The sequence below is a fragment of the Chlamydotis macqueenii genome, chromosome 6, assembly GCF_036417535.1.
Source record: "Chlamydotis macqueenii isolate bChlMac1 chromosome 6, bChlMac1.mat, whole genome shotgun sequence".
NCBI classification, from domain to species: Eukaryota; Metazoa; Chordata; class Aves; order Otidiformes; family Otididae; genus Chlamydotis; species Chlamydotis macqueenii.
The window spans coordinates 17,938,394-17,961,319 of NC_141561.1; the positions used below are offsets into that span (position 1 = coordinate 17,938,394).

General features: G+C 38.1%; 1 protein-coding gene across 1 annotated transcript in view; it reads right to left on the reverse strand.

Moving 5' to 3' along the window:
* Nucleotides 1-3,212: 3,212 nt before the first annotated feature.
* LY75 (lymphocyte antigen 75) overlaps nucleotides 3,213-22,926 on the reverse strand; it is a 46,152-nt gene continuing 26,438 nt past the window's right edge. The window contains exons 21-35 of the mRNA XM_086750952.1: nucleotides 22,017-22,153; nucleotides 20,855-20,960; nucleotides 18,702-18,862; nucleotides 17,924-18,053; nucleotides 15,287-15,513; nucleotides 13,844-14,012; nucleotides 12,559-12,720; nucleotides 11,503-11,625; nucleotides 10,882-11,076; nucleotides 10,282-10,502; nucleotides 9,658-9,832; nucleotides 8,969-9,136; nucleotides 7,574-7,696; nucleotides 6,990-7,157; nucleotides 3,213-6,018 (exon numbers count right to left, since the gene is read on the reverse strand). Coding sequence (XP_086607078.1) covers nucleotides 5,837-6,018; nucleotides 6,990-7,157; nucleotides 7,574-7,696; nucleotides 8,969-9,136; nucleotides 9,658-9,832; nucleotides 10,282-10,502; nucleotides 10,882-11,076; nucleotides 11,503-11,625; nucleotides 12,559-12,720; nucleotides 13,844-14,012; nucleotides 15,287-15,513; nucleotides 17,924-18,053; nucleotides 18,702-18,862; nucleotides 20,855-20,960; nucleotides 22,017-22,153 — 2,447 coding nt within the window. The 3' untranslated portion in view covers nucleotides 3,213-5,836. The remainder of the gene's footprint in view (nucleotides 6,019-6,989; nucleotides 7,158-7,573; nucleotides 7,697-8,968; nucleotides 9,137-9,657; nucleotides 9,833-10,281; nucleotides 10,503-10,881; nucleotides 11,077-11,502; nucleotides 11,626-12,558; nucleotides 12,721-13,843; nucleotides 14,013-15,286; nucleotides 15,514-17,923; nucleotides 18,054-18,701; nucleotides 18,863-20,854; nucleotides 20,961-22,016; nucleotides 22,154-22,926) is intronic.

The window sequence follows — 22,926 nt, forward strand, 5'->3', positions numbered from 1 at the left end:
GTATTTAAACCAGGAGCCTTCCCCTTCCACCCCTCCGGGCATGGCTGCATCTTGGCTTGTCATCCTCTGTGAGCAAAGCACTGTGGAAGAAGGCCTGCAATTAAGTGCTCAGAAGCAGAGCTGGCCCTGCAAGGTGAGACCGTGAGGTACAAAGGTGCTGAGTCTGTGTGGTAGGAGAAACCCTGGTTGCAGAAGGAGGGGAGGCTTGGAGGGAGCCCCCGGGGCTGCAATAGGGGTGTGCTGGCTGGTGCCCATGGCAAACTCCTTGTTGCGTTGGAAGTGCTTGGGCCAGTGTTGAGCGAGCTGCTCTCTCCCTGGCTGCTGTAGGTTTAGTGCTGGCAGAGGAAGGGAACAGACCCACCTCTGTTGAGGCTGCGGTGTCCTGGTGATACAGGGTGTTCTGGCTGTCTGTGCTGCCTGTCCTGGCCCTTTTTCCCAGCACCCTCTGCCAGTGTGGTGAGGCTGTTGGCCCATCCCATGCCTTTATGGCTCACAGCTGTGTTCAGCTGGCTGCTCCTCTTTAGGAAGTGGTGGCTTCTGGTCTCCTTTCCCAGCAGCTTACGCTGGTGTAAGGCTGCCTGGTTGGCTCTCGTGTCTGTGGTGGCGTGTTCATTATTTGGTGGCTTGTTCATCAGTGCTGCAAAGTTGGTATGAGACAGAATAGGTACAAAGCAGAAAACTGGCCACAGGAGAAAACAAAAGATGGAAGTTTCAGGAATCCAGCCCTTTTCCTCGAAGTAGCAATGCAAGCCCTGGGTAAACATGCCCTTGTATTATCCACATACGTGTGTAATTCTCATACTCCCCTGACGCAAAATGCTCTTTAAATATTCAGATCGTGTTTATGAAACACATTTCAATGAAACAGAAAGCAGTTTGGTTGCTAATGGGGATGACATTCAATCATCCATATTTGTGAAATCATCTCAACCAACTCCTTTGTAAGTTTAATTTGAATATGCATACAAGGCTTGCTAGTTTTTACTGATTAGAAGCGCCACGTTTTTGTATAATTATCTGTTCTGTATCATCTGTTGAAGGGGAACTGTGACATATGACATTTGAAAAGAGAAGTTTAGTAGAAAGCAGGAATAGAATGCTTCCTATCCATGAGCATCCTGAGATGCAGTGTGCAGAAAAGTATCTTTATTCTCATTTGTTCTAACAAATAATGTCCACATAAGGGGCCAGTGTAATGAAGAAAGCACATTTTGCAACAGTTATTTTGTATCACTGAAATTCTGCTTTCTTAAAAGCCACCTTTGATTAAGTTATTCTATTTATGCTGAAAAGGAGCAAAGCTAGCAAACAACTGTTCTGTGTATAATTATAGTCCATTCTGCATTGCCAAATAAAAATCCAGAAGGACTTACAGTCTGGGTGGCATTACTGTGTAATCACAATAAAAACCTCATCTGGTATCCTCCCCTACCCCCTGAAATCTGTTAAAAATCTTTGTTGCTACTGGCAGGTATTACAAGAGAGCGCACAGGAGTTTTCAATGTGAAAATACCGTAAAGGAATAAAACCAAGATAGATAACAGCATTTTATACTGGCATTTATGCTATGCACCATTTGCAAGTTTATTTGCTGTCAACAGAAAATTACCTTTTCTAGTGCTTTGTCAGCTCTCATCTTAAAACTCTTCAGAACTGAATGGGAAAGGTCCATTAGAGTGACAATTGAATTCTTCTCTCTCGTAGCTAATCTCCTGTTTTTCCTAAGCTTAGTTCTTTAATACTGATCACAGTTCTCACTTTAAAACAGTGCAAGGTCTGTTTAATTTGGTGAATAAGAACTTTATGAACTTCCTAACAACAAAATGACTTCAAATGACTTTTATGAACTTGGGTTGCATTTCCCACTGTGCTCCATACACACAGTAACTGTGGATGCATAAGGGGTATAAATTGCAATTCTGACTTCCAGCAACAAAAACTGAATGTTTGGTCTTTGTTTATTTGCAACCATACAAAAAATAATCACTGACAGGCCAAGAAATTTACTTCCTCCTTTCAAAAATGTTTAGATGTATAACATACGTCCAGAGCAATGAGCAGACGGTACATTTGATTTAAAGAAATAGAAAAAATGAACAAATGCATCTGGCCCACACAGTGCTCATGCACAAGCACTTGTGTTTATCAACCACAAATCAATGTTTGATTTCCATGTCAATTAAGTTATTGATACAGAAATAGTGTTAAAATAACAATGCTGGCTGGTCTAGTGGCAGATGTGGATTAACCTTTCCATGACACAGCCTTCAGACTGGGCAAAATTCAGGAAGAGGAACTAAAACCCGTACTGCTCCACTCACTCCAGGAGGAGCTCATTCCCACAGCAGTGAGCTCAGCCCTAACAGGAGGGAGGCAAAGGGGCCAGTGTTGTCTCACACGTTAAGCTGTACGTGTGCGAAAACCCTTGTGCATTTACCTGAAGTTGGACAGTTTTTGTCTAGAGGTACCGCAGTCCAGCAGACAGTCTGTGCTCTGAGATGAAGGATTTTTAGGATGTCTTACCAAAGTCATTGCTCCGGGACCTGGGAAAAGCACTTCACTTCTGTGCTTCTATTTCCCTGCTGCTCATCTTCAGTTTGTAGATTAATGTTTTTGAAGCAGATGACATCGTTCATAATCTTGCACAATACAACGTTTCTCCCAGCAAGCACAGCAAGCCATTACTGTAGCTAAAAATAGCACTGCCCTTTGACCAGCGGTTGCAGATTTTGGAGGTCTGAAATTCAGAGTTCAGATGATAGTTAAAATGAATACATCCCATGCTTTAATTGAAAATGTTACATGGCTGAAAGTAATTTAACCTTGCCCATATTTTATGAGGAGTTGTCCTGGCAGCCCTTATAAACTGCTTTGGAGCTAAGATGGGCCACAAAGTCCTAATGAACTGTACCTTGAATAAAAAAAAAAGTAATGTTCCCTTTCCATGCAAACCCAGAAGCAGCTTGATAAAAGCTAGGTATATAACCATGTTCCATGATAAAGTATGATTTCAACTGCAAAAAGAAAGTTACTGGCATTCTTTCTAAATACATCAAAGATGTGGATTGCCTCTGAAGTTTTCTTATCGTGGTAGCACACATTTACCTGCTGTAATTGTGATTACAGTCCCTGTGCTTTTTTTACCCAGTGATTAATGAGCTGTACCTGAGCTCTGATAACTGCTTCCATGGAAATAAAACCAGTGTAAGCAGTTTAGTGTTTTATTTAACTTTATTCTTTCAATAACAATACTGCTAAATAATCTTTCTATGTATTTCAAATAAAGTGGGTTATTCACCTGCACTAAGGCAGTTGTGCTTACTCAAATAAGAATTACCAGTGATTAGACAACCTGGGTATAATGAAACAAACAGGAGAAAAGAGGCCTTAAATTATTTACATCATTCATAAGAATAAAATATACATTTTTTAAAAGTATATATCCATGTGTGTTGGATAATTAGGATTTTACTACTAATTTAAATTTTCAGTTTCAGATTCACACCTAAAAATGCTCAAAGTATAAACACCTATAAAACTAGTAAATCTCAAAACATGAGAATTTGTAAATAATTTTCCCCACTTATTATTGTTGTTAGAAAAGGACAATAAACAACTTTTTTTTAAAGTCCATTAAGTTAGAAGTCATTTGACAAAGCGCTTAAACATATAAGCTAAACCAGAAGATGACAGGAACCAGGCTTTGTTACGTTTCAAACACTTCTCACACCAGGGTATTTAAGGAGGAGGTGAGGGTTATTTTCATTACATAGTAACTAGCATCGTAACTACATTTTCTACAAGTTACCTCAAGAAAGAAGAAAGAAAATGTTCTCAGTTGTGCCCAAAGTACCAAATACACAACAAAAGTGCTTATTACTTTGATCAGCAAACTAACACAACGGTTCCTTACTGTGCCCCTTCAGGCTGCTGTTTTAAAAGGCTCTAAAGTGATACCTACAAGTTCTCTAATTATCAATACAAATGATAAACACTTGCTTATCAAAATAGTGCAAATAGGAACAAAGAAAAGTGCTGTCAACGTAAGTAAACCGCAGGGGGAAAAAGGCAATTGGACATCACGACCTCGCACCATTGCTTCAGAAAAATCAGTAGTACTTTTCTCAGCACGCCAGACCACTTATTGTATTATACCACCACATCACCATTTCACGGGGAAGGGACTGGGACTTCTACAAACCCTCCTTCATGAAAGTAAATGTGCCTGTTCTTTGTATTGTGCACTAAATAAGTCTAAAGACTTTCTCAAAACATTAATTGATCAAATCATTAGAGTAATTAATACATAAAATTCTGTCTTCCCTTTTTCCCTTTATAGCTTTCTTTGGAGTGCATAGAAAAGGCCACAGTGACACATCACATACAAAAATCAAGTTTAAGTTCTATTTAAAATCCTCAAGTATTTCTAGCATTTATGTATATAAATTTATTTACCATACATTCTTTCTCACTCTTTCCTTAGATACATTTTTATCTTGTTTCTTGGACATATTTCATCTATCAAGTTAGGCATTTAATCCTAGTATAAATAAGAGAACTTAGGGGAAATAAATGTCAGGAGAATCTCATTACAGAACAAGGAACACTGTCACTGCAACACTCCTGTCCTTGCGTGTCACAGTGCAACAGATCATAAAACAGAGCAGGTCTTTTCTGTGTTTTAGACTCAGGTCTAATTTCAGAGTAGTTTGAAGACGTAAGGTAGAATGCAGTAAGTCTTTCTCTAAATACTACTTTAAGTGCAGTTTTAAAAATCTTATTTAATTAATGCTTAGGTCCAGATACTGATTTTCACTGTAAACATTCCTGCTCTTTGTGCTTTCAAAGGTTTTTGAAAGGAGCTGTGAAAAGAAACTGAACCACTTAAAGAACAGTTATGTCACAGGATAAAACAACATTCATGCCTTTGCTTTTATAGGGCCAAGGCTTTTATTGTAACCTGAGTTCTGCTTGTGTTTGCAGTTAGCCCTTAACGGGTACCTTTGTTAGCCCCACTACCACCTTCAGGGGATAAAATTAGTGATCTGCCAGCTTGCGACAGTCTCAGGCTTCAAACACTCCGTTTATTTAATTTACTCCTAGATGGTGTAGCTTTAGAGCAGGGTATTCCTCATAACTCTTTATTCAAAATATACATTCTAAGGAAGATTCTTCTCTCACTACTATAACATGATTTTTTTACATGTGTCTTTGGGGTGCGGGGGGGAAATCACAATATGGTCTTCCTCCACTATAACAAGAAAATTTAAGTACCTAGTTGTCTGTTAACACACTTCTCCCCTGCTATATCAAAATCTATAACCGCTTATTAAAAAAGTTGCTACACAAAGATATGTTTGTCTCCTATTTATCATCTTTGTGTTAATTTCTACAGGTTAACCCAATGCTAGCAGCAGAACTCTTACAGCATATCAAAATGTTACATAATTTGGCATGAAGTTATTGATGGATAATTGTACAAAGTTACAGAATTCATGTAGCAATTTTAAGTGCATTAATTAAGGTGATATTGCATGAAGTACTGTTTGCATTAATTATTCCATTAAAAACTCTTTCCAGTAAAGAGAGAAAATACTGTAAATTAAAAAATATTACAGAACTCTAGAAACTTTGCACTTTAAATGGCTGAGGCCAAATGTCAATAATTACCATGGACTTGAATAAAAATTGCACTTGTATAAAAGAACAAAACTTAGCTCTCATTAATAACCTTCTTATTACTTTTCCAAAAAGAAGTAATAAAACATCAAGTAGTTCATTCCTTATGGCTTCACACAGTGAAGTTCATGCTAAATTGTCCAGAAGGAACAGTTTCTCAATAGCTATCTTTTGTGAACACATCAGTTTCATCATCGTTCATCCCTCTTTGATAGCGTACTGAAGAGAAGGCACTCCAGTGAAGATGCTTCTTTTTATAGAGATACCATACCAAGACAACAATGACGACCAAGACAATTAGCAGGACAAATGCTACAGCCACCCCAGTGTGATTAGAACCTGTAACAGAACGAAACACAAATAGTTACTCTTTAACAGTCTTAGTAAGAATATTTTGTCATGGGCTTGACACCTAGGTTGGCTCTACACTAATACTGCATGCATTTAGTTGAAGTTAAGGGCAAACTGCTTCATCATATAGTCTTCATCACATGGTAGTTAGGTTCCCATACAAATTAGCTCCTATTAGCTTATTTTTGATCATTCTGTTGTTAATTTCCTCATCTTTCAGTTGGAAGGGACCCTAGAGGTCCAAAACACCTATTAGTAAGTGCTGCACTCAGCACTATACTTCAGAAATCTAGTGAGTTCCTGGGCTCTCTTGGAGTGGAAGGGAATTATGTTTCCTTTGGATTGAAAAGATCTTGTTGATGTCTTCTTTAGCAGTATAAGTCAAATCTATTACTGCATTTCCAATTCAGTGAAGACTTATATAAAATCAGGAAGATTCCACTGCTTCTCAGGAACTTGATTGCTTAATGCTCAGGTAACTCCTTTTTCCTGCACACAGCAAAGTTGGAAGAAGTAGCATGAGGCCCAACGGAGCTGTGGGGCACCATTTTCAGAAGGTTCCTCAAGACTGAAAACACAATCTGCAGTACCTGCTTACTTGGCATCTCTTACAAGCAGGTCTTTCTGTTCTCACCTACACAGACTCACCCATGAGAGATACCCCGTGGTAAGAAGTGACAGCAACTACTCTAAGCTGTCTTCCAAGTGAAAATTTCAGTTCTCTCCCTTACCCTTTATGTGGATAGGGAGAAGTAAATTTCTAGAAAATTTGGTCCTGAAATGCAATTTTATGGCAAAACAGCAACAGAAGGGTCCTGCTTAGGCAGAGGTACTTGGTAGATTCTTTTGTGAATTGCACTTCCATTATTTCAACACAGACTTTCACCACCAAAAAAAAAGAAAATCCTGAATATAGTCACTAAAAATTAAGTTTCTGCTAAAAATCAATGTTTCCATACCTAAAGGAGCTTTACAAACCACTCTGCTTTGACTATGACTGCAGTCAACTTTGGACCACGTGCCAGTTGTGGACAGGATAACACCACATTTTTCATTGACTTCTGCAGTTTTATTTTCCCAGTTGACGTAATTTACTGATGAGCCATCAAGCCAGTTCAGAGACTGATCTGTTGAGGAAAAAAAACCTGCTTAGTTTAGATCACCAAACCATGCTGCAATGCTACACAATGTTATTCACTTTATGTTGCTAAAAGAAGCAGGGCTGACTATCCCATATATTAAAAGCAATAAATATGAACCCATCACTTTTAGCCACACCTGTTTTCCCAGATTTTTAGCATTTGCATCAATGACACTGTTGGGGATAATGAATTTCAGTGGCTCCTGTTTACCTTAAGTGTGCAACAGGAAGAGACTTAAGCTACAAGGAAGTCCAAAGGGCTTTATAATCCTAAATGAGGGGCTCTCAGGCAGAAGTTACTGTAGGCCGCCAACACTACAAAACTGTATTCTTGTTTGAGGATTTAAGTATTCTTATTTACCATGTGGGACACTCAACTCATACGTGGTTGCTACTTCTTACCCTTAGAGCTCTGAGCCAGGCCAAGCCACACGTTCTTGGTGATGAGATCATTTTCCTTTATGTGTGTGCTCACAAATGCATTTTCTTCAGCATCCACAATAGTCAGAAGGGTCGCTGAAGGATCTAAGGGGAAGAGGAAACTGGTCAGAACTGCAGCTTCAGAGATTTTTTTTATGGTGCTTGTACATTGAATTTTCTGTGGGAAAAGATTTGCTGATCTGGGCTTGTAAAATTAGCTTGAAGTAACCTGCGGAATAAAGACGTAAACCCCCCTGTTCCCTAAAATACAGCGTAAGGCAGTTTCAGATGACTGGTTATTCAAGTAAGTCATACAAAACAAAATGGGAGTAAAACTGGAGCTGTGGACTACGTACCTGGAAGATACACCACATTCTGAATTACTAGTCTTGTCCAAGTAATAAGCCCTTTTCAAAAACACAGGTGAAGAAAAACTCAGCGTTTTGCTGAGTCAAGTTAATTTCTGAATCAATCCCTCACTGTGCCTCAGGTTTTATACAGTGTTATAGCAATTAAGAAATAAGAGGGAAGAAAGGGTATACTGGAGACAGGCTCAGAGCACTTTGTTTACAAGTATACAGAGATTCCTTACAAGTATATGCAAATACAAGCCAAAAGCTTAATTTAGAGAAAGATCACTTTCTCTTTCAACTACCAGGCCAGGTAAGATTGACTATAAAACTGCATCCAGGACTGGAACTACTTGCACTTTTTCTTTTTCATCCTACATAGGGAGTTCAAGTTCACACCTTAAGACAATTCAATAAAAGTTATGACAGCCACTAGCTTCTAAGCTAAGAAAGTGATTAAAAATTCTGTATACGAGACTGCTTAACACCGTCATCTACAATATAATTCCCCACATAGCTTATCAAAGAAGAGAGAAAAATCCTTTAATTTGACGTAAAATTAAGTTTTTTAGTGATATTATGAGCCTTAATAATATCTATAAAATACATGCTTTGAACCATTTGATAGGTAGCAAGTTTCCTATTAGCAAGCAGCTAATGCAAGGATATAAGAAAACACGGCTAACAGCACTAACTTTATAATAAATTAATTATATACAAATAAAATGTTTTCCTTCACACTGTAAGCTGTAAATTTCTGATTCTTTTATCAATTGCTATCTGCATTTTACTTGCAGATGTCCCTACACAAACAAACTGTCAGCACACTGCAGAGTCTTACTAAGAATATTAACCTTAATCAAATGTGCAAAAATAACGCTTGCTGTTACTTTTCCTAAACTAAAGCAGCATAAAAGCTAAAGCATAACCAGTGTATTTTTTCCAATTGTTGGATTGTTTTTGTTTTTTTCTTTTCTTTTCAAATAATGGACTAAACAATTTGTAACGTGATAGAGTCTAAACATACTCAGTTTCTGGCAGACTTTTTTAGCATCTTCCACATTATATACTGAAAAATTGTAGAACGCCATGTCAAATGCATAACAGTGATCCTTATACTGTATCCACTGTAGGGTACCACCAATTTGCGGACATCCCGGGGCTCTGCTCACTTGCTTTGGCTCTAACTGTCTCTCTGCAAAGACAAAGAAATTGACATTATTTCTGCTGCAGGAGTTTGCGCTTACTCTCTTTGTATTAACAGGACAGTAAGTATTAACAAGGACTACTCCTGCCAACAACCATGATTCCATTAGTTTGCATTCCTTCTTCATGTGTCATAGATAAATTTATTTGAAAACGAGCACAAGACAAGTTCCAAAGACTTGGGAACCATTTTTTCTTGCCTTTTAGGGGGTTTTTGAAGTTTGGTGTATGTGGTTGATACAGATTAGAATTTAGAAAAGATACATATAATTTAATATTCCTATCACACGTGATCAAAAAGTGATCAGGATCAGTTTAGATTTTCACCACTGGAACAGAGAGAATTCATCTCCCTTAAGTATCAAAAAGTGTTTTATCATTCCTGATAAACAACTCTTCTTAAAGAGGGAATCGCATGCGGCATTTCAGCCTTCATTTCTAGTTCTAAATACAGCATGTAAAGATAGAATACCTAAGACAACTACACAGCACATGAGAAATAACACTTACTGTTTGGAGGGCTATAGCAAATGGCACCTTCAGCAATGTATGTACATTTTGTACGCTTCCAAGATCCTTTAGTATCCAATAGAACACAGTTCTCAGTAGTATTTGAGTTTTCTAATTCCCAAGGGAAGTAGTCAAAGTCACTTCCATCTGACCATTCAAAATTAGCTTTACTTCCCTAATTAAAGAAAAAAACCACAACTTTTAAACCACTGCATACTAGATCTTGCCAGTCATTAGTAAGTCATGTAGAAATATTTTTTTCACTTGTAGAGTGACAAATTAAAGTGCAAGAGCCTCATTTTTTAAATCCATACTGAATAAATGTACAATGTATTTTGCATTTTCCATTCAAGTACAAATCTCACTTCCTTGTGCCACAAGGCATGATGTGAGACCTTTATATTACTTCAAAATTTCCAGGATTTGGAAAAATATGTCAGTGTGACTACATATGCTAAAACTTAATATACTTTAACATATGTTACATGGGGTTGAAAAAGGTCATTTACTACATGGAATAGAATTTCCAAGAAACTGAAAAAAAGCATCTGAAAATATTTCGTATCCTGTACAGAAAGTTATTTACAAGCTCTGATACTGAGCTCACCAGCAGTATATACTTACATCATGAATTGACAACCCAAGCCACAGAGGATAGCCATCCCGCTTGACAATATCTTCTAGAAATAACTGTTGTGATTCACTGTGTACACTTGCTAAATCACTCCTGTTGTGTTTGCATTCTCTCAACGCCTCATACCATGTTAACTTTTTCTGAAGGATCCTGTATGTTCTGTTTCCGTGTGGGATAGATTCAGGCAATGGAGGCTTGTGCTGTTGGGGTCCTATTTCAAAGAATAAGAAGAAAACAAGTTCTTCATTCACGTTACTAGGAACATACAGAAAGCATTAAAATCCACCTCTATCAATGCCATTCAAGCATTAAAGTGTTCAGTGCAAGCCACTCTATCAAGCAAATTATCTTTTGCTACTTTGACCACTGTGAGCAGTTGGAGTGCAGCAAACACATTGCTCCCGATCAGAACATGACAGCAGTGATGCACAGGCTGACCATATAACCCCAGAAGCCTATCACAGCTGTGATACGTGTCTCACTGGAAGCAAAATCAAAGCCTTTTATAGCAGCTACTGCACAACCAGGACTTAAATTATGACCCTCATCCAACACTTGAACAGTATACATAAATCTTCTCTACTACCTACCCTTTTCGATCTTACAGGCAAGAATACTGTACACGTTATAGTGATGAGCATGCCAACTTAGAGAGTAATTATAAATATCCCAAAAACCATCAAGATTTACACCAGCAAAAAAACTGTTCTTCTTTATGTTAGGTCTTCCCAGCCTCCAGTTATTGTAAGTCAGATGAGTTTCATCATACCACTTGAGAACTTTATCTGTGGAAAACATTGCATATTTATTAAAATGTTGGCATTATGTGCACAAATACCATTTAACTTTGCATATATTAATGACACTAACAGATATTCACTTTGGAAAAAATGCAGCGATACTCTGTTACTGTAAATCACTTCCATATACAATGCTAAGTATGTTAGCATTACTAATCCAGGCCTTTTTAAGCCCTGCTTTCCAGGGAAATCAAATCTAAACTAAACAGAACATACTGAATCTAATTATCACTCAAAAAGAAAGCATGTCCAGTTATTTTCTTCTAGAAGATAAAACAAATATAAAGCATTATTATAGGTTTGCATTCAGTTTGACTTTAGTTGTATACTGAAACACGCAAGAAATATGCATTTAAGGCTGCAAACTTTGTCTCCAATCCAATTATTAAGAAAAAAAACCTTAAATCTTACCACTGTCATCATAAATCACACCCAGCCAGACCCACATAGCCAGACCGCTGAATGAATGAAGCTGCTCAGTAACAAAGTTGTTCTCTTCTTCATCTCGAACGCTCAGAACAAATGCTTCTGGGTCTGTTGAATTTTTTTAAAAATAAGTTCCTTATAAACTCACTTTTCAGTTACAAAATAAATTAAATACTTTTTTGCTATTATTTTTAATAATTACTACAGACGGGTCAATATGTAAAGGCTAGACCTTTATAACACAATAACTAAATGAACAGTGCAAAAACAATTTTCAAAGGCATTATCAACAGTGCTTTCCCTGATTTTGTGGACAAGTGAAAAACATCAGCTCCAGAGATATTTGTGGGTTCTACTGTCACTTCAAGTTGTTTGTAGTGAAAAATTCTCTGCATAGCACATAAAAATATCAGCAATCTCTCATTATTTTCTTGAACTGCCTAGTAGAGAAACATACTAAGAAAAAGACTGAATTTAAGTCAACTCATGGAAAATAAAAACAGTTTCTGGAAAGATGCACACCTGACATGCCACGAGCAGTGGTTTATTATAAGAGGGAAGCTGTTCCTAAGCCTACACTTTGTTCAGGATGGACAGGAAAAGCCCACATGCTTTTCTCACTCTGTTCACATAAGTGTTCCACACAGCAAGGGACTGGGGCAGGGAACCTCATGAAGTAAATGTGACTGCAAAGCCAGAATGTTGCCAAGGGGATAACAATTACCCAACCTATTTAAAGTGTGCATATTATAAAGACGGGAAAAAAAACTTCCCAAACTTGCAATTTTCCAGAGATCTCGGAATTCAATAGTTCCTAGCCATCTCTCTTTCAAACTCCTACCCATGCTCTGGCCCTTTTTATCACAGCAGTACAAGGGAAAACAGCATCAGGCAGTGCAAAACCAATACACATTTCCAAATGCTACAACTTTTCCCAACGCTCGCTTTGCTGTCATTGTAAGACAGTGACTCAGATCTAAAACTCCTCTCCCTCAGGCTGATCTAAGTCCATAAATACCTGTAATATGACAAAGTACTTACTCATTTTCTTGCATAAATGATGAGCTTCTTGAGACTTCAGTTCTCTCCATCTATTTTTCGTGATCATGAAAGAGTAACAGTTGTTTCTAAATGATATCCAGGGTGTATTTTTAATCTTATGTGGGCACTTAACTTGTGTAACTTGTTCTTTTTCAGTCTTCTCTAAGGAAGGCAAAGACAATATTCAGGACACGACTTATTAATAAAAGAACACTTAACCTCACATACCACAAAACACTTTCAGGTGCCATTTGAAAATGTGCAAGACAAATTAAGTGCCATCCTCTAAATATGTAATACATTGTTGCTTTCAGTTTCCCCATGATGGTGATTTTTTTAAAAGTAACAAAACCAGCAGTAAGCATTATTGAAGAATATAGATGGTTGTAACTTTTCACAATTGTTATGTTATATAGGCTTAAGAATAAAATCCCTACATAAGAGTGCTACGTATGGACTAGTAACTGAAAACTCTTTTTGCGTCTTGTATGAAGGCAGATCACTGTAAGAAATAAGGTCCTTCATAGCTGGCAACACATCTCAGTTCTGTGGCTTTATCTAATACTTGAGCAGCGAGAACGACTCCTGCAGTTGCTCAGGTTGCCATCACAAAATAGTTAGACTGTCATAACGCCAAGTATACAATTTACTGTGACTCAGGATGTACAACAATGGCTTAACTGTGTCCCTTCATGGAAAAAAAAAAGGCCAAAACAAATTGTAATGGTCTCATAGGGAAGAAATCTGTGATGATCTCTCAGAAAGATCTTTTTTACTTTTCAGAAAAGGGTCATGCTACATGTTTCCCCCCAAAAAGATGTTCTGCTATATCCCTACCTATCTTGCTGTAATTGGTATATATTTAGAAGGGGTTTGTGAACTGCAGATGACTAATTTACACCTTTCAATTCAGTGTCTACCTGCCATCTTCGTTCTCCATGTCGTCATGTACCTCCACCCTGTACAGACTTTCAAGTCTGAAGAGATTTCAGGAGGTCCCTATATTAAGATGTAAATAGTACAGAGGTAGCTGAATCTTCCACATGCAAGTGGGAGAGATTATGGAGGGTACAGTCTGGCCCAACGCACCCGTGACGAATTCATTTGTAACGTGTATGAAGACCAACAGGTGCATACCACCCCATCCCCATTTCAAGTTTGTTTCCTGGCACGCAAATCAGCCTGTGTGAGGAAATGTAAGTTGTCATTTTGAAGTTACAATCTGCAGTTACCAAATATGCTCCATAATAAAACACTTTTGTAAGTATTATGCTAGGATACGTACTTTCTGATGCGTAGCAAATAGCACCTCGATTTTCAGAGGAACAGTCAGAAGTTTTCCAGAAGCCATCAGTATCCAAAAACACACACTCTTCACCTGTTTCTTCATCATCTTCAGACCAACGACTAAAACTAACATGTTTCCCATCCAGCCAGCCATAATGTTTTCCACCCTAGCATTGTATAAGTGAAAAGGATGAGCTTACATAGTAAAAAATATTAGGTACAAAAAAATGACATGATAATAGATTTACACTGGCTAGACCTTACAGTCTCTCTGGTGAGAACTGTAAGTGTTCCACTGCCTTTGCAATCTGATCTGCTGCTCACAATATAACAAGCTCCATTATTTTAAGTTTTGCAGTTGCAAAAACATGAATTAGCTGAAGTTGATGGCAAATTATCAAATGTTGACGTGGAACTACTAAGCATCAAATGTTGATGCTTATGGAGGAAGGCCTGGCAATGAGATGTCCAAATTACATCATTTGTACCTGCAAATCAATGGTGGATATAATTATCTGGTCTTAGAAAACTCATAATACCTGAGAATAAGGCCCAGTCTCAGTTACTCCACACTGAGTTGAAAGTAATCTATTATTACTTAACTGATTTATTAAAATCAGATGCGTTCCTGCCCTGGAAGACGCAGGAGGAATAAGAAAAAACCCACATTCAACAAGTACACCATCCTTTAAGAACCTTACATTTGAAAGTTTTTTTTTCAGGAAATCCCCCTGCTGCTTTGTAATTTAGTTTAGCTTGTATCTTTCTTTTCTGTCTATGATTCCAGCACTGGAGTAACAAGTTCTGTTGACCAGTTTCATTATAATTTCCTTTCATGTGCCTTTTTAATTGTGCCCAAATAATGAAGTGTTGCAACAGTGAAAAGCTAGTGCATGCCTGAGTTGTACACAGCAAAATGAATCATTTGATCTTCACTTGCAGATAACAATTCAAAAGAGATTAACATGAAGTAATAACAGAGTCTAAGTTGAGCTTTAGAAATGTATCTCCAGAAGTGTTCAATTTTTCTTTTTTTTTTTTTTGTTTGTTTTGTTTGCTACTTCTAGTTTCTCCCTTTTAAAACAGATTTTGGGTTGCCCTTCTACAGGGGCGATGATATTAAATGGCAACACTAATTACTCATTCATTAACCAAAGAGAAAAAGATGATTCGGTGATCTATGTTGCTGCTGCCCTACAACATATCCCTTCATCCTATATCTTTTTAAAGAATTGTCTCATCATCAATGTGGAGTTCAACAGCTATGTAACTTGCAGAACAGAAGATTTAGAACATCTTGGGACCTTTCAGACGGTTATCCCTAAACAAAAACAGTTACTCCAGAAATTAATTCTTCATTGCATTTCTTTATCCCAGTTTCTTTTCCACACAACTCTAAAAGCCACCTTAAGCCGCAGTCTGAGGGGAAAACAAAACTTACATCTCTGCTGAAGAGTCCAATCCACAGTGGGTAATTATGAAGGGCAGCCTGAACAGCAAGAAAAGCCTGCTGGAACTGATCTGTGATGCTAACCAGCTGCATCTGGTTATTTATGCATGCAGTCATTGCATCATTCCAGGACAAATTCTTCGGAATTACCATGTATTGAACATTTTGATAGCTCAATGTTTCATTAAGGACTTGCTCCATCTGGTTATCAGCAGTTCCTATATGTAGGAAAGAAATGTGGATATTAGGTTGTTAAATACTGGAGTATGTTTTAAATGCCAAATTTTTCTGTAACAAACAGAAAAACATGTTTGAATTGCCCCTAGAAAAATAATTAAAAATATTTTCTTAGAGAGTAGATTAGTGATTCTAGTTAGAAGCAAGTATCTTTGACACTTTAGACAGAAAATAGAAAAAAAATAAGGATTATTTTCAGCCAATCTTTTTATATTTCCTATTCTTAACCAACTGCTAAATAATGTTAAGAATTATATTTACTGCATTAAAACCATATTATACAACTTTAAATAAATATAAGAATGGGAGAGAGTGCCTGTTCTCTGCTGCAATACAGCAACAGCTAAACTTCACTCATTTATCTCTGTGGAGCCTGTGGATTTACGCTTATGTGAATCTAATGGGGCACAAAAGTTGTCTATGCAGATCTTACAGTGTACAGCACAGTCCCACAATTCCTTACTACCATCCATGGGGATACCACAAATTGATTTTGCCTCCACATGTGCCTAACTAACAGCAGAAAATCCACCTTGCACAGGGAGGGGCACAATTCACGATTTGTGCTCTAAGCTGTGAGTGCATTCAGTTACCAGCACCACGCTGAAGGCATACAGCTCAGCGACGCAGAGCAACTGCACGTAATGGAAGATGCAAATATTCCCATGGGTGGTAAATTAAGGCATGCAAACTTAGTAACCCCAACAATTTTATACACAATCAAAAATAAATTGGCTCTCCAAAAGGGAGTAAAAACCTGACATTTGAAATATCTCAAGCAGAAAAAGGCTCACTGAGGGGTGGGGGGAAATCACTCTATAAATAACAGGATATAAATGGCTGATTGATAGACTGACAGGGCCATTTTCCAAAACACAAGACAACAGAAACACAGCATTAATTTTATATTTATATGCAATTTACAGCTTTCAATAGATCAGAAAAGTGACAAGACTGAAACAGATTGTTTGAAGGGGTTTGTGTCTGCTGCCAAGTGCTTTCACTCAGTAAACAGCTACAAAAAGAACCAAGGAACCAAGGGTGCCATCACACATCAAGGTGTATCAAATTGGAAACAGGGTATAAGGGAAGTGTCCCTTTCTGAAAGAAGTAATTGTCAATGATTAACATCTCAAGAAGTTCTCCACATCACAATCATGCCAAGATTTCCAAGGAACCCGAATCATCTTTTTCCCTAGGATAAAGCCCTAGGCAACCTGGACTCTTTCACAGCTGTCCCTGCACCCTGCTCAGGTCCCTTCCAACCTGAATGATCCTTAGATAATGATGATGCAAGACCAGATCGTACCAGGACACATTCTCTGGCAGTTAACCCCCCTTCTCATTACACCTTCTACAGCTGTGGCTAGGAAGAAGTGCTTAGTATTTCAGTTGGCCGAGACTAGTAATATATTGATCTACACAGATACATTGTTAACCTTCTCTTAATAAAAATCCCTTTTGTGAATTTTTATGACTACACTTCTTCCATCCAGACTTCTAATCTGGGCACGTGGAATTTCTGAAGTATTTGGCACTGAAATAAAGAAGACTTTTTGTGTTAAAGTGTGGAAGGGGAAATCTCTTTGTGTATTTGAGAAAAAAGAAGGTGGACATATTCTTGGGTCTTTCGCACACCTGTTTTTTTTTAGAAGATAGCATGCTAGTTACTTAAAAGGATTATTTACATAGGGGAACATACTTAGAAGTGGGTATGCCACATATTAGTCCATAGCAGTAATTAAATACATTATTAATAGCTATATGTGTTTGATCCAATTCCAGTACTTGGTGTCGACCAACCCACATGGCTACATCAGAATATTATTTTTAGTTAAGATTAAGACAACCCACTCACTCCAACAGATCTGTATGAAGCAAGGGAAAGCTGCACGACTCCAAATTATCACTCTTCATGTATTCCCTCAAGGTTTTGCCTGGGAAGACCAATTTCAACATTAAAAGTACATGATACCTCGTATTCTGACAGTGCTAAAACGCATAGGATATGTTAAAAAGGACTTAAAGATAAGATTCCTTCCCTCGTCTTCTCACTTCCAGAGTTTTGAAGAGGAAAAAGGAGTCACTTGTTCCACTGCGTGATGTACATGACCTCTATGACCACAGAACATTAAAGGCACTGAAATCACACAGAGTCTCTCAGGAAAACAGACTCCCACCAAACTGGGCTATGAAAAACAAAAGGAAAAACTCTGATAAAATAGGTCCCAGATCATCCTCCACACTCTGCTTTTCCAAAATTTACCTGCTCAGTCTATACAAGAATCTTGCTCTTCAAGTGCAACAATTTACATGCCTTAAAAGATCTCCTAGCACACACATCTTAACTGCAGACTCTGGCTGTAATTTATTCTGACTCTTCAGACTTACCTATAGGCCGCTGGCATATACCCAAGAAGTGCTTGTCAGCACAAGCAGTGAAATTCCATGTTCCTACATACTGTGATTTGGGATCATTGAGGATTACACCACACTGATTGTTAAATTCTTCATCAAAAAGCTGAAAACCAGAAATATGTTTATCAGACTCAAATAAGGCATAAACATACTTGTATAGAGAAAGTGAAGGAACAATAGACTAGGAGAACTCGAGCTGTCTGAACTTGTTTAAGAAGCTTCAAAGGAGTAGTGCAATAGAGCTTACCTATTTTACAAACACTACCAGGTGCCTGGACTCAAAACGAATTCGTAAGTTAAATAAAGAAGAGAATACTAAATTAAATTATTTAATACTTAAAATAAATCTTGTTTGAGGGTGTGATTCAACTACATTTATTATACTTCACCTTGGGTAGCACAGTGATGTATAATGGTTTATAGATGCATCCTAAGTGTAACTGAACCGAGAATTTTTTATGACATCTTTTTGATGACTGTTTTCATATAGTCTTTAAATTGCAAATAGAAGTTCCAGAAGAGTCATTAAGGAGTTGTTTCAGCTTATTTCTTTCATCGTTTGGTGTTTCGTATCCCAGTTCAGAAGCTGTCATCATTACTGTCAGTCCCCTTGTTTACCAGTTAAAACCACTAACTGGGGGATTTGGTCTGTTTATATATATAAATATATATATATAGGTTTTTTATGATACAGTCAATATTCCAAATTTCATTACTCAATAGTCAAGAGAAATAAAATGTCAGAACTCACATCCAGTGGAATTTTCCTTAATCTTCCCGTCAGGAGTGGGTGAAAGTTACTATACAACAGTCTACTCTCATCTATCCATTTGTTTTCCCTTGTGCTGAACAGAAACTGCAAACCAATCCAAATATCTTTCGACATACCAGGAAGCAAGGATGTTATATAATCTGTTGGGTAGAACATTAAATGTACATACTGTGGTTCAGACAAAAACAGTAAACATCTGAAAAAAACACTTCACATAAATAAGATAATGCAACCCCTGCTTGTATTAACTTAATTTTCCCAGCCCTTTGATTGCCAAATGCTTATCATCCCTTGCTTCCATAAGATGGCACCTTTCATGTCGATTTTATCTGAAAGGAGAAGACTACTGCTATTTGTCCTCCAGATTTTCAGTTGAGGAGCAGGTAGTGGATTTAACCTATTTCTCTGCCCACTACTTTGTATCCTTGCACTTACATCCAAGTTTTGGAAGCTGCTTTTCCACAGGTCTGCAAGATCTTCTATTGTCTCCCTGCAGAGATAATAGAAGAGCTCCCTCCCTGCCCTCTCTGAATTGATGGAGGAAGTCTTATCTCCCATCTTCCTCTCCTACTGCTGTATGCCATAAAGCAGAAACATTCCTTGGATTCTGGCAGAGTTTGCCCATCCCATCATCAGAGAAAGCAGGACAGGATAAAGGAATTCAGGTTTAGCTGGAGAAAACTGCAGCCAGGAAAACCTTAAATCAGAACCCTCTTAGTGACCATGCTAGCACAAAACAATGGGCTTCAGTAACCTCCCAGGCACCAAAGGCATTCACTGAGTTGTCTAAATTAGGAAGACAAATTGAATCCACGTAATTAGCTACTGCTGACACGTCTCGACTATCGGCCACGTGCCAAACTAGCCTCAACCCATTTTCTGAGCTAGACAAAGCCATTGAAGATTTACATGTCAGAGCTAGCCAGCCACCTAATACCACTGGGAAGAGTAGAAGCAGCCCACAGAAAGAGGCAAGCTTCTTAAAGAGGACTGTGCCTTCTTTCCATATAGGTGACCTCCACTACAGTAGGGAAAGAGAAACAACCAAGAAAACACTTCCATATGCACCAAACTTGACAAAAGACCATGCTATGTAGCATTTCAGAATGGCTATGCTTTCGCAATCTTAAAAGCATCCAAAAACACACAAGTCTTAGACATGTATAATCCTGTATGGTCACAACCCTATTCCTCCCCAATAACAGTAGCAAAAAATAAAAAAAATTAAAAAAATAAAAAAAAATCATAATTCAGCTGCTGCCTGCAGGTACACTAGTGGCCTTCCTAGTCCACTTTCCATATTCCATTTGGCCAGAGGTTACTTGCTTATAAAGAAAATACACACTGTGCACATTGCAAAATTCAGCTGAGCTACTCCAGATACAGCTGCAGAGAACTGTTAGTTACCTAGAAGAACACAGATGCAAATACAGGTGTCTCATTCAGCAGTTTATCGCTGAACTTTACTTGCAGCCAACGTAAACGCACTTCTTCCTCACTGCATTTACCTCAATGACTCTAGCTTGTATGACAGCTGAGAGACAGGTCCCAAAGGTGGAACAGCTCTGTGTTTTGCAGTTCCCCTGCCTTCCATCGTCCTAGCAATGCTCTGCAGAGATGCAGGTGGTTGGTTTAGACACACTGCCATATCAAGCTGCTCGGCACGCTTAGACAAAGAGGGTTCTATGTGCGCCAGCACGCATTGTGTTCACCATCTCATTCACGGACAGGCAGCTGAGCTTGTCTTGGAAGCAGCTCCTAAGGTGGTTTTCACAGTGCAAAGTCTACCGTTTCAGTTATGTTTTAACTTGCAAAGCAAAACATGGGAATTCTTCATCCCTCAAGCCTTAATGCAAGGTTTTACAATTTTTTCTTTTTATAACAGGTTAAGATCATACAGAGAAGCTGCTATTCAAACCGGCTCAAATGTTTGCTGACTGCATTTCCATGTTATGTCCCCAGTGATGCAAACAACAACAGACAACACATTTTTAACTGGTCTTGGATTTTGACAATGCTCCCAGTATGCCTATAGATAACCAAGTGATTTAATGCTCAAGTTCTTGAGCTGAACTACACTGAATTTGGAAGAGAAGCTGCATACTAAAAGTGCCCCCAGTTCACCACAGTACCTTGCTCAGCTTGGTTTGAGATAGATGGAAGAGAGCCTCCGAAAGTTACACACTTTTCATTCGCTGCATTAAATGTTAAATATTCAGGTTTCATCTTTAGAAAACACTGCAAAATAAACAAAATGAAACTGATTTTAATCATGCCATTGCTTCCTAAGAAATAACTCATAAGAAAATGTTCTTAAACTAACTCTGAAAACTCACTTCTCATTTCCTGCAATAACATATAATTATTCTCAGAAAGTAAGGGAACTGATACTACCTGCATGCATGCATTTCTTATTAGATTCAACAGAATAGCTACAGATAAAATGATGAATAATCCCACAGACTAACTCCTCATTCACTGAGGACTAGAATTCAGTAATTTTTAATTGGCTACATCAGGATCAGATGCTGTTTTAAGAATGAGAATTCACACGTGAATTCTAAAGACAGACAGAGTTGGGCCAGGAACCTGTATTGTCATGCGTTACCTTCTGGGAGAAACTACGTGGGAACTCAGAAGCTATATTCTGCAATGACATCAAGCAAATCTGCAAACCTTGGCATAGTGAAATGTGCAGATTTGATGCACTTTCCTTCTTATGTACAGAATAATGGTGGGTCAAATAACAGGAATCAGTCTCACCAAGACTTTAGATGACTGCCTTAAAACACAGTACTGAAACACAGTATGCTGTGGCTTCTGACCTCTGTTGGTTCATTCTTAGAAGCTTCTTCTAACTCTTAAATGAATTAAGTCCTTAAGGCAACTTAGGAAGCAGAGTGGCTGCCAGCTTGCTGCCTGACTACGATAACTCAGCAAGAGAATCAAGACGCTTTTGCCACAGAAACCTCATCCCTTCCCTTTCTAATCTTTATCTTCCTTCAAAGCAAAGCCCAAGGTTAGACAATACAACTGATGTTCTTGGACTTAAACATGTGGCAATGGGATAACAAAACACCTGAAAATTACTGCTTTGAAATTAAGAAACCATCAATCCTGACTAAGGGACAGAGAAGTGGGGAAGACAATTTTAACCACTGCACATAGTTTTCAAAAGCCACCTCCCAGACAATTCCTGAACACGGGTTACTTCTTCACCTCTTTCAGCAAGGCAGTCCAGCTCATTGGATTATGAAAAATAGGTAAGAATGATTTATCTTATTGTCTCTATACCTTATTCCGGAACTGACGCCAACCTTTAGGGCAACCTCCTCCGACTGGGCGGTAACTGGGATCGTGTTTCTCTAGTAAGGAGGCATTATTTTTTTCACAGATGAAGGGCAGTTTCATATTACAGTTAATTGGGTAGTCTGCAGAAATACAAGTTTTAAAAAACAGTTATGGTAATGCCTATCACGCTTCAATTGCCATTATGACATGACAAAGACCAATCTGAAGTGAAGTCCTTTTACAGAGCAACCACAGTGAAGCACTGTGCAATAAAGCATTAAAAGTAACAGCAGAGCATAAAACAAATAAATTATTTATATCAGACAGCAATGTAATATTCCTAAAGATCCAGAGCCTGACCTCTCACTTCCAGTAGTAACACTTCATATAGGCAGAGATAACTTCAAACAGAAAAACCATGAAATAAGATTCTGAATATGAGGACTAAATCTCAGGTTCTGGCATAAAATGCCTGTAACCTAAAGGTCACTAAAGCCAAAACATTATTGTTTAACATCTATAAGGAGAGCATCTGGCCTGTACTGCTTTACATGACTCTTACAGTAACTGGACTGGCTTCCTAGTCAAGAGTCATTTTTGGCTAACAGGGATGAAAACAGGTCAGCAGCATACAACAGAATTATGTGCTTTAGACTGGAAATGGTAGCAGGCAGGAGGAACTCTTTGATCTTCACAGGTTACACATTTTCTTCCATATAAAACAATGTTGAAAAAAGGAAGTAAGAAGCTTTAAGTGCCACCAGGCAGCATTTCCATTACTTTGTGTACCTCCTCCAGGGTGACTCCACTACTTAAAGAAATTAGCATCTCCAGACGCATAGGAGCTCCAAGTATTCAGCTAAGCTCCTGTAACTAACATAACTCTAGGAGTTAATTTCCAGAGCGCAGAGTA